Source organism: Neophocaena asiaeorientalis, unplaced genomic scaffold (assembly GCF_003031525.2).
Source record: "Neophocaena asiaeorientalis asiaeorientalis breed wild unplaced genomic scaffold, Neophocaena_asiaeorientalis_V1.1 scaffold138, whole genome shotgun sequence".
Classification (NCBI taxonomy): domain Eukaryota; kingdom Metazoa; phylum Chordata; class Mammalia; order Artiodactyla; family Phocoenidae; genus Neophocaena; species Neophocaena asiaeorientalis.
Window position 1 is genome coordinate 4,233,785 of NW_020172632.1, and position 12,373 is coordinate 4,246,157.

At 38.5% G+C, this 12,373-nt stretch overlaps 1 protein-coding gene across 4 annotated transcripts in view; it reads left to right on the forward strand.

Moving 5' to 3' along the window:
- Positions 1–12,373, forward strand: part of OSBPL9 (oxysterol binding protein like 9) — a 165,619-nt gene that overhangs the window by 17,427 nt on the left and 135,819 nt on the right. For all 4 annotated transcript variants that reach the window (XM_024739330.1, XM_024739328.1, XM_024739329.1 and 1 more), the window contains exon 2: positions 12,309–12,359. In XM_024739330.1, the coding sequence (XP_024595098.1) occupies positions 12,309–12,359 (51 nt within the window). The remainder of the gene's footprint in view (positions 1–12,308; positions 12,360–12,373) is intronic.

Genomic DNA, 12,373 nt, shown 5'->3' on the forward strand with positions numbered 1-12,373 from the left:
GTTATACTGTTGAGTTCAGAAGGATCACTGATTTGACACTCAGCCTTTGTGGCTCAGAAAATCTTGGAAAGAAAACTTAAATTAACCAGATCTATAGTAACTGGTAGAATGCATGGCGTTTAGAGTCAGACCTGGATGGGAATCCTCTCTATCCCACTTATTATATGTGAGTCCATGGGCAGGTTACATAAAACTTTCTGAGCCTTTATTTTCTCAATTACAAAATGGATATAATAAAAGAACCTATATCATAAGATTGATGTGAGAATTAATTAATATTATATTTAAAGCACTAGCACAGTGTCTGGCATATAAGTGCTCAGTAAATATTAACAAAAAGCTAAAGTTTATGACAGTGTTTGACATATAATAATATTCACTAAATGTACATTGTGGTAACTATTATATAAGCTAATTTTCAAATTTATTCATAACAAGATATATAACTGTTAAGGAGACTGCATATTTAGGCTATCTCATTAGTGCATTAGTACATATAGTCTCTGAAAGCAAGCTATATGGGATGCCAAATTTATAAGCAGAAGCAGACTAAAGGGAGTTATATATTATAGTATAGCTATTTAATCAGACATTGATATCAAGATGCAGTATCTCTGTGTTAGAGACATACCTATTACAAGAACCAAACAGGTCTAATCTGTTGATCAGCAAAACTTCTATTCTGGCTTTCTGGTTCGGGTTCTGGCCTTCCTACTGTAGTTCTATTACTTTTAATACTTTCTGATACTTAGTATAATTAGTCATAATTAGTATAATTACCTCTAGGCTGTTCCAGCTCTTAAAGATGATCTTGTATATATCTCTGTTCTGATACATGTCTGGTTTCTTTGAAGGAAGGCAGCCATCTTCCAGGATCTTGGAGAGACCCCAAATATCACTGTCCCCTTGTATACTGATTCAATATATTTTCCTAAGGCTCTATCTGTAGTATACTGCTGCTCGAATGAGGCCCTCTGTAATGGGGAGGGGAAGATGAGGAAGTTATCTATCCCTATGAATGATAGGGAAAATTCCTCCATTATTGTGGGTTTGTGAATCCTCAGTGTTTCTGGTGGTGTAGCTTTCCAGTAGCATGATGACATTTTGGGCTATTGAGTGCCCACAAGGCATTAACTAGTGAAGGCTCTCTGGTACATTAAATACTATCAAGATGGCTTAAGGAGTCTGTGCTCTCCCAAATAGAAAGGAGACTACAGGAATGGGTGTTATTGCTGTCATTTCCTATTTTGTAGTTGTTGTTGTAAACAGTGTATCTTTGTGGAATTCTGGCAAGTACTATTTATTTATTTACTTTTATTGAGATATAATTATACCCAATAAAAAACCCCACAGATTTCAAGTATACATTTAGATGAGTTTTGACATTTGTTTACACCCTTGTTACCAGTATCAATCAAAAGATAGAGCATTGCTGTCATCCTGCAAAATTTCCTCCTGTCCTTTTCCTGTCCATTCTACACCCTAGAGCCAGCCTCTTGTGATTTCAATCTTTAGGTTAGCTTTGCCTAGCAGGTTGAGCCCCTGCTAGGTGTTCCAGGAGTGCATGGTCCAAGGAGCAACACTAGCTAGAAGCGCAACCTCATGTACTTTTGGGAATGAACTAACGTGTGACTCAATACTGAAGCAGTATTACCTTCATGTTAAAAGGAAGGAGACCATTTTGACATTTGTCCACATTCATCGTCCGCTTGTCTTCTACCATCAATTTATTGTTTATTCTTTGCAAAGGTATAGCAGGGGTGTTGGGTAGAAGAGGACACATGGATGAATCAGAAACCCTGCTCTCTAAGAGAAGTGATGAAGCATGCACATACATTATTTTCATATAAGATAGAAGTAATATGTGCCTTAAGAAAGGTAAGATGGGGTGCTATGTATTAAAAAGTTCAGAAGAAGGAAACTTCCCTTTTAGCTATGAGAGATTCAGAGCAAGTCAGATGAGACTCTTGCTTCATCTTTAATAAAGATTTAGTTTATTAAAGTAAAATTAACATTCAAATAAAAATTTAAGTGTCTTTACATACACGTTTGGGGAGGCATTCTTTGCTTTATAAAAGGATTGTAGAATTAGTTTAAATGGCAAACTAATCTTCCCTAATGAATTTTGAACATATTTGTGCACAACTTTTCCAGATGCATTTGCTTTGTTAAGCAGAGGAAATGCACAGTATATTAACAGTTAAACAGGTTTTCATTATGGCACTATATACCAGCACCAAGCTAGATTTTGTGAGTTAATTTGTTAATTTAAAATACTTTTGAGTACTTAGTGTATGCTAGGAATATACTGAACTAATCTTTAATGTAAGTTTATATCCTGTTGGAGATACTGTTAAGTAGTTATAATTAAGATACAATTAAGAGGTTACCTTGGTGTTGAATTTGATTTAGTGCTTATATACCATTATTAGAGATTATTATTGCTCTCTAATTGTTTTATGTAATATTTTTAAATGCAGTTATAAAAATTGAGCATGCAGTAAATTGTACCTCAGCATATGAGCTGGGTTGAAAGAGGGTTCACAGAGGAAGTGTGTGAGCATGAAGTAGCGAAAATATATGTTTTTGTTTTACTTTGTTATTTGTCTTTTTGTAGGCTGTCTATGTTTTATTACTAAAGCAGTTTGGGGTCTATGTATATGTGTAGAGGGAACTGAGACATGTCTGAAAGAAAGTGTGGCCTGATGGGAGTAAAGTTAGCTTACATTTAGAGAAAATGATTGCAGATCTCTGTTTGCTATATTTAAGGTAGAAGCAAGGAAGGGACGTGGACCTTGTGCCTTTTTTTTTTAATTAATTAATTTATTTTTATATTTATTTTTGGCTGTGTTGGGTCTTCGTTTCTATGTGAGGGCTTTCTCTAGTTGCGGCAAGCGGGGGCCACTCTTTATCGCGGTGCGTGGGCCTCTCACTATCGCGGCCTCTCCTGTTGCAGAGCACAGGCTCCAGACGCACAGGCTCAGTAGTTGTGGCTCACGGGCCTAGTTGCTCCATGGCATATGGGATCTTCCCACACCAGGGCTCGAACCTGTGTCCCCTGCATTGGCAGGCAGATTCTCAACCACTGTGCCACCAGGGAAGCCCCCCTTGTGCCTTTTATACAGCAGGTCCTATGCTAAGTGATTTACTTATATTAACTCAGTACCTGCAATGATCCCGTGAGAGTAATACCCAGATTTACAAATGAGGAAACTACGGCTCAGGAAATTTTAGTGATTTGGCCAAGGTCACACTACCAGCAAGTTGGCAGGGCTGGAATTCAAAATCTTCTCTCTCTCACTCCACAGTCCATGTTATTTCATTAAATTGTACTATCTGTAGGATAAGTTACATGTCTGGATATACTTTTAAAAAAATAATTTCTTCTAAAAATTGTACTTCCTTTAAAAATTTTTGTAAACCATGTTGGGGGATTGAAATAATTTTGTACATTTAAATGAAAGAGTTCAGGGACTTCCCTGGCAGTCTAGTGGTTAAGACCCTGTGCTTCAATGCAGGGGGTGTGGGTTTGATCCCTGGTCAGGGAACTAAGATCCCACATGCCGTGCAGCCATAAAAAAAGAAAAGAAAAATAAATAAAATAAATTAAAATAAATAAATAAAGTTAAAAAATAAATGAGAGAGTTCACATGGGTATATCTATAGCCTCAGAAGCCTCAATGGAGAATATTTTGAGCTATCCTTAATTTAAATTACTTATGTAGCCTTCCCTTCAGAAGATTTTTTATATGTGGTACACAGAAGTTCAGCTAAAGTAATAAAATATATCCAGAGTGTGACAATTAAGAGACCCTACTGGGATTTTGAAAGGGGTTATATTAAATCTGTAGATCAATTTGGAGAGTATTGCCGTTGTATTGACAATAGTAGCCCACCAATCCATGAACACAAAATGTCTTTCCATGTATTTAGATCTTTAATCTCTTTCAACAATGTTTTGTAGTTTCAGTGGACAAGTCTTGTACTTTCAAAAATTAGGTTTATTACTAAGTATTTTTATTCTTTTTGGTAATATTATAGATGGAATTATTTTGTTAATTTTTTTCAGATAGCTTGTTCCAAGGGTATAGAAATACAATCTATCTTTTTGAATTAATTTTTTTCATTTTCTTCAGGTATATGCTCAGGAGTGGAATTGCTAGATCATATGGTAGTTCTATTTTAATTTTTTGAGGAAACTCTGTACTGTTTTCCATGGTTGTACCAATTTACATTCCCACCAACAGTGTACTAGGGTTCCTGTGAAAATATCTTCTCCCATTCAGTAGGTTGCCTTTTTGTTTTGTTGATGGTCTCCTTTGCTGTGCAAAAGCTTTTAAGTTTGATTAAGTCCCATTTGTTTATTTTTGCTTTTGTTTCCCTTGCCTAAGGAGACAGTTCCAAAAAAATATTGTTAAGACCTGTATCAAAGAGTGTACTGCCTATGTTTTCTTCTAGGAGTTTTATGGTTTCTGGTCTTACATTTAGGTCTTTAATCCATTTTGAGTTTATTTTTGTGTATAGTGTGAGAAATGTTCTAATTAATTTTTTTGTTTTTTTTGCGGTACGTGGGCCTCTCACTGTTGTGGCCTCTCCCGTTGCGGAGCACAGGCTCCTGTCGGGCAGGCTCAGCGGCTATGGCTCACGGGCCCAGCTGCTCCGTGGCATGTGGGATCTTCCCGGACCGTGGCACAAGTCCGTGTCCCCTGCATCGGCAGGCAGACTCTCAACCACTGCGCCACCAGGGAAGCCCCTAATTCATTTTTTTAGAATGTAGCTGTCCAGTTTTCCCAACATCATTTAACTGAAGAGATTGTCTTTTCCCCATTGTATATTCTTGCCTCCTTTATTATAGGTTAATTGACCATATGTGCAAGGGTTTATTTTTGGGCTCTCTATTTTGTTCCATTGATCTATATGTCTGTTTTTGTGCCAGTACCATACTGTTTTGATTACTGTAGCTTTGTAGTATAGTCTGAAGCCAGGCAACATGATACCTCCAGCATTGTTCTTTTTTCTCAAGATGCTTTAGCTATTTGGGGTCTTTTGTGGTTCCATACAAATTTTAGTATTATTTATTCTAGTTCTCTGAAAAATGTCATGGATATTTTCATAGGGATCGCATTAAATCTGTAGATTGCTTTGGTTAGTATGGATATTTTAACAATATTAATTCTTCTAACCCATAAACATGGGACATCTTTTCATTTATTTGTAATGTCTTCAATTTCCTTTGTTGACTTCTTTTTTTTTTTAGAATGTGTTATTATTTTAATTAATATTATGATTTGTTGTTGCTCAAGTGTCACAATTAAGGAGATTTTAGTGTGTAGCTATTTGCTAGAGGGAAACTCCCATTAAGTGGTGTGAAATTCAGTGCTATTTGATGTTGTAAATAAAAGAAGCAAGGGGTAATCCAGTGCAAGTTCTTCTCAAACTTTAATTTGCACAGAGAAATACTTGGGGATCTTATTAAAATGCAGATTCAGACTCTGGGGGTCTGGGGTGAGGCCTCAGATTCTGCATTTCTCACAAACTCCTGGGTGAGGCTGCTTGCCGCCCTGGACCTTTCAATAGCAGGGACCTAGGAGATTTTTCCTGGTGCTGGGTAAGATTCATTGACTTCTTATAATTTCCAGAGTACAGGCCTTTCACCTCCTTAGTTAAATTTATTCCTAGGTATTAATTCTTTAAACATTTGATAGAATTTACCAGTGAAGCCTAGGCTTAGGCTTTTCTTTGTGAGAAGTTTTTTGATTACTAATTCAAATTCTTTACTTAAAGGTTTAGTTGTATTTTCTATTTCTTCTTTAATCAGTTTCGACAGCTTGTGTCTTTCTTGGAATTTGTCCATTTCTTCTAGGTTATCTAATTTGTTGTTCATTGTATTCATTTAGAATACTTTTTGTTTTGTAAAGTTGGTAATAATGTTGTCTCTTTCATTCCTGATTTCAGTAATATGAGTCCCCTTTTTTTCTTGGTTAGTCTAGTTAACGTTTGTGCATTTTGTTGATATTTGCAGTGAAACAACTTTTGATTTTTATTGTTTTTTCTCTGTTGTTTTTTCATTTTCTAATTTCATTTCTGCTCTAATTTCTATTATTTCCTTTTTTCTGCTTGCCTTAGGTTTAGTTGCACTACTTTGTGTAATTTTTTTTTTTTTTTTTTTTTTTTGCGGTACACAGGCCTCTCACTGCTGTGGCCTCTCCCATTGTGGAGCCCAGGCTCCAGACGCACAGGCTCAGCGGCCACGGCCTACGGGCCCAGCCGCTCTGCGGCATGTGGGATCTTCCCAGACCGGGGCATGAACCCGTGTCCCCTGCATCGGCAGGCGGATTCTCAACCACTGTGCCACCAGGAAAACCCTGTGTAATTTCTTAAGGTAAAAGATTAGGCTATTGATTTGAGATCTTTATTTTTTAGTTTAGACATTTATAGTTATAAATTTCCTTCTAAGAATTGCTTTCATTGTATTCTTTTTTTTTAATAGATCTTTATTGGAGTATAATTGCTTCACAATACTGTGTTAGTTTCTGTTGCACAACAAAGCAAATCAGCCATATGCATACACATGTCCCCATATCTCCTCCCTCTTGAGCCTCCCTCCCCTCCTCCCTATCCCACTGTATTCTTTATGTTTTGGTAAATTGTGTTTTCATTTTCATTCATCTCAAGTATTTTCAAATTTCCCTTGTTATTTTTTCTTTGAACTATTGGTCGTTCAGGAGTGTCATTTAATTTCCACCTATTTGTGAATTTCCCAAATTTCCTTCTGTTTTTGAGCTCTACAGTTAATCCATTTTGGTCAAAGAACATACTTTGTATTATTTCCATTGTTTAAATTTCCTGAAACTTGTTTTATGGCTTAACATGTGGTCAGTTCTGGAGAATGTTCCATGTACCCTTGAAAAGAGAATGTCTTTTCAAGAAGTTTCCTCTGAAAGGCACAATCTGTTGCACATTGCTTCTGTTCACAGCACACTGACCTATACGTAACTGAAAGGGAGGCTGAAAATGTAATAACTGGCAGGGGAGCCATGTGTTCAGTTAAAACTTTGGGTGGAGGATATGTTACTGAAAGGAAGAAGAGGAGAATGGATATCAGGGGACAAGCCTGTTACAGGCAACAATATATTTGTGGTAATTTACTTTGAAACTTCAATACAAACTTAATCTGAATCAATACCTTGGGGTTAGCATTAGGATTAGCATAAGGATTATTATAAATAATTTTTGATTGCATGTCTTGTTGTAACAGAAGCCACTGACCTTGCATTAATAAGATATAAGAAACCAACAAACCCGACCACCAAATTCAACAATCTTTTTAAATTCTGGAGCCCCTTAGGAGTAGAACACATCACCCCTGTATCTCTCTGCTTCATGGGGGATTCTGTTTTCTAATCTAGCTGAAAAGATTTTAGCATCTGTTTTGTGAGTGATCCTTTCTTAAGGTGGTGGACCTTGTGGCTGGTGGCATGTTTGTGCCAAGTTGCTAAAAAGTACATTTGTTAGTAGGTTTGAGAACATTGGTAGCACAGCTCCTGGTAGGAAGATTGCTGGAGTTGGGGTTATGTTGGCCCTACGTTTCCCTCATCAGTACCAATATTCATTAAAAAACAAACAGACAGCAACAACAGCAGGAAAATACAAAACAAAACAAAAAACCCCAAACAAAACCCCTTGCTATTCAGTGAATAGCATTGGCTTAGGCAGGTTTGCCTCAGATCAGGGTGTATCTGGAGATCGCTTGCAGCTAGGACTCTCTGCCTCTCCTCTCTCCTCCTCTCAGCGTGTATGCTTTAATTATTGCTTCCTTCATGTAGAGGGCACAAGACCTGTGGCAACTGTACCTCACAGCTTCAAGAACAGATAGGAAAGAGCTCTTCCCTATCAGCTCAGCCCCAGTAGAAAAACTCCCTGTGGAAGGATTCTATCCATCCTTTTTTTTTTGCGGTACGCGGGCCTCTCACTGTTGTGGCCTCTCCCGTTGTGGAGCACAGGCTCCGGATGTGCAGGCTCAGTGGCCATGGCTCACGGGCCCAGCTGCTCCGCGGCATATGGGATCTTCCCAGACTGGGGCACGAACCCATGTACCCTGCATCGGCAGGAGGACTCTCTTCCCCACCAGGGAAGCCCCCGGTTCTATCCTTCCTTGTCCCTGGGGTTGTGGGTTCTGTGATCGACCAGCTTGGTCAGATAACCCCTCCTCAGCACTCACTGTGCCTGGGGGACTTAGTCACACCAGCTTCCCTTTGGCCCCACATTGGAGCTGAGTGGGGAGAAAATGAGGGCGAGGGCTCTGTGTCATTGTGGAAGAGGAGGAGGATTTGAGGCTAGCAGAGCGCAGGTATGGTCTGGGAGAATGATTTGCAGGGCAGCCATTCCAAATTGTACCTGCTGGGTCAACTCTGCTACATTTTACATGTGTAATTTAACTGGGTAATTTACTTGATCTCTCTGGTGTCACTTGCATTTATAATATGTGCATAACTCTTACCATGCAAGGTCTTGTGAGGCTTACTGTGTATAAAGTGCATATCACATAGAGCAGGGGGTCCTCAACCGCCAGGTCACGGACTGGTACCTGACCGTGGCCTGTTAGGAACCAGGCTGCACAGCAGGAGGTAAGCGGCGGGCGAGTGAGTGAAGCTTCATCTGTATTTCCAGCTGCTCCCCCATCACTCACATTACCGCCTGAGCTCCGCCTCCTGTCCGATCAGTGGTGGCATTAGATTCTCATAGGAGCGCGAACCCTACTGTGAACTGCACATGCGAGAGATCTAGGTTGTGTGCTCCTTATGAGAATCTAATGCCTGATGATCTGAGGTGGAGCTGAGGTGGTGATGCTAGCACTGGGGAGCGGCTGCAAATACAGATTATCATTAGCAGAGAGGTTTGACTGCACAGAGACCATAATAAATTAGTTGCTTGCAGACTCATATCAAAACCCTATCAGTGTATCAGTGAGTGGCAAGTGAAAACAAGCTCAGGGCTCCCACTGATTCTGCATTATGGTGAGTTGTATAATTATTTCATTATATATTACAATGTAATAATAATAGAAATAGGGACTTCCCTGGTGGTGCAGTGGTTAACAATCCACCTGCCAATGCAGGAGACACAGGTTCAATCCCTGGTCCGGGAAGATCCCACATGCTGCAGAGCAACTTAAGCCCATGTGCCACAGCTACTGAGCCTGCACTCTAGAGCCCGCAAGCCAGAACTACTGAAGCCCGTGCACCTAGAACCCATGCTCCGCAACAGGAGAAGCCACCACAATGAGAAGCCCGTGCACCGCAATGAAGAGTAGCCCCCGCTCACCGCAACTAGAGGAAGCCCATGCGCAGCAATGAAGACCCAATGCAGCCAAATAAATAAATTTATTAAAAAATAAAGTACACAATAAATGTAATGTGCTTGAATCATCTCGAAACCATCCTCTCCCACCCCCGATCCGTGGAAAAATTGTCTTTCATGAAACCGGTGCCTGGTGCCAAAAAGGTTGGGGACCACTGACATAGAGGGTATCAATGAGTGAGAATCTGCTGCTGCTGCTTTTGCTATATCATTAATGTCACCATCATCCCTTTCCCCCAAGTCCTCATATTTGACAGTGTTATTTTTCTATAACACACCACTGAGAATGTTCATAAACCTTCAGTAGCTCTCCATTAACTATTGAATAAAGTTTAATTTCCTTAACTTCTCACTGTTTTTTTCTGACCCTCCAAGACCTGGTCCCCATACCTCCTTTTCAGCCTCATCTCTCCATTCTCTCCACCTTCCTCTCCACACACTGTGCTTGAGCTATCAGTCTACTCTTCTATGAAGACCTCATGTGTAAAGTTTTCCATACCTGTGCTTTTGCTAATGTTGTTCCCTTGGCTTGGAATGCCTTCTTTTTCCTACCTTCCCTCTCTTATCAGAATCCTTTTTTTTAGTCCCAGATTGAACCTTGAGACCTGGTCACTTCAGTGTTGCCTTTCCCCATCTTTTTTCCATGGCAGGGAGCCTTCTGTAGTTCATAGCACTTTGTGCCTCTATGCACATAATTTATTTTTGCTCTATATTACAGTCGTTTATATGCTAGTCTTTTTTTTTGGACATTTAAAAATAGTCTAGGCCAGTTATTTTATAGGATATCCCACATTCTTGATTTGTCTGATTGTTTCCTAGTTATACTTGCTTTAATTATTTTCACTTATCTCCTTCAATGTTTTCTAACTTATAACCCTGTCTTACTCTTTTTCTATTTACTGTAATATTATTTTTAAAAATGGAAGAGGGTCAAGGATGTTTCATACCTTGTTTGAATTGTATTCTAACTCTCATTGGGTATTTTCAAACCTAATTATTATTTTTCTGTATTGCCTTGACACTTTTGGAGGGAAGATAAGTGTATGGTATGGTAAAAGGGCTATTAAATGCTTAGGGAATATTTTTGTTAACTGTGTTTTTATCAACTATATTGTTAGTAAAGAACTCTTTTCAACCCTGCTTGATGTTGAGAATGTTTTATAAAATGTATGAGTCCTCTTTATATATGTAAGTAAGAAGACTGTCTTCAGTACTTCAATAATAATTTCTGAACATGAATTTCTATATCTCAGTATTTGCTTTTTTGTTTTATTTTTTTCTTTTTTGAAGAGAGTTCACTTTGATTTATCATTGTAATATTGTTACATTGATAAGCTAAGAATCAGTGAAAACAATGACATAGGCTATGTTAACAGCATGTACTGCAATGAGAAGGGTAAGGCAGATCTTTGTGTACAGACATGCAGATAGCTCCAAGAAAGATTGAATTTATTTTTTCCAGCTTTATTGAGGTATAATTGACATATAACATTGTTTAAGTTTAAGGTGTATAGTGTGATGATTTGATATACATATATATTGTGAAATGATTACCACAATAAGGTTAATTAACACATCCATCATCACCTGTCATAGTTACCTTTTTTTTTTTGTAGTGAGAACTCTTAAGATCTACTCACTCAGCCTCTTTCAAGTATACAGTACATATTGTTAACTATAGTCACCATGCTGTACATTAAATCCCCAGAACTTAGTTATCTTATAGCTGGAAGTTTGCTTATGGCTCAGTACAATGGATGTAGGGCATCTATGATTTAAAGTGGGACAGTTTTCTTTAAAACATAACCCCAGGGAATTCCCTGGTGGTGCAGTGGTTAGAACTCCAAGCTCTCACCACTGAAGGCCCAGGTTTGATCCCTGGTCGAGGAACTGAGATCCCGCATGCTGTGTGGCACGGCCAAAAGATTAAAAACGAGCAAACAAGCAAAAAAACATAACCCCAGGATATTGGCTTGTTTTACTTTGTCACATAGTGGAGTACAGAAAAATACCAGTTGTTGAGGTATTAAATATTTTAAAAACTTTAGTTATTTGAGGTTTTACTTTATTTTATTACACATGACTAAGTTAATTCTAGGAATATTTACTGAATGTCAACATGGGGCTTATTATGCAGAACATAGCCTTTGCTTGGCTCAGTCTAGTAAGGGAAACATAAAGGAGAAGCAACATTTTATCAATAAATATTTTTTTATTACCTAATGTATGCCAGACATTGTTCTGAAACAAGTCAGATACAGTTTCTATCCCTTAAGGAATGTGCAGTCTGTGGGTGAGTCAGACAAGTAACTAGCTATCATAGCACAAGATGGTGCATGCCACAACAAGGGAACACACAGGAGACTCTGGGAGTCCAGGGATGGAAATTCAAATCAGACGGAGGTAGGGCACTTGATGAATGACAGTTGGCAAGGCAGAAAATCAGGGTCAAGGATATTCCAAGCTGAGGAACATTGGATGAGAAATCTCAGAGGCAAAAAATGTGACCCATTTGGGGAGTTGCAAGGAGATAAAGTTAAAGCAGTGTTTCTCAAAACGTGGTCTTGTGTTTGCTTGAGTCAGAATCATCTGGGAGTGATTCTTAAATCCCCAGGTAATTTGTCGCCTTCCAGGTGACTCTCAAACTTACTAAAATATGAGAAACATATTTTAGTTGAGAGTTCAGGGCTATGAAGGAGGAATGAAAATACAGTGTAATATATGTTACATTTAAGGTACACATAAAATTCTGTGATTAGTTTTATTTGTATAGACTAAAAACATTTTAAACCTCCCAATTCCTATCTTTAAGTGATGGTGGGGTGATGTGGGGTGGGGATGGGGAGAAGGGAGGAATATTACTATAAATGTTGTCTCTTTATCCCTAGATGATTTTAAAAACAGTCTGTTTATCTTTTATTCATTGAATGTTTTTGTTTTTCTTTTAGTCCAAGGACAAAATGATGAGAGGCTCTCGCAGAGGATGTGTTAGACTCAGAGTGAGTATTTATTC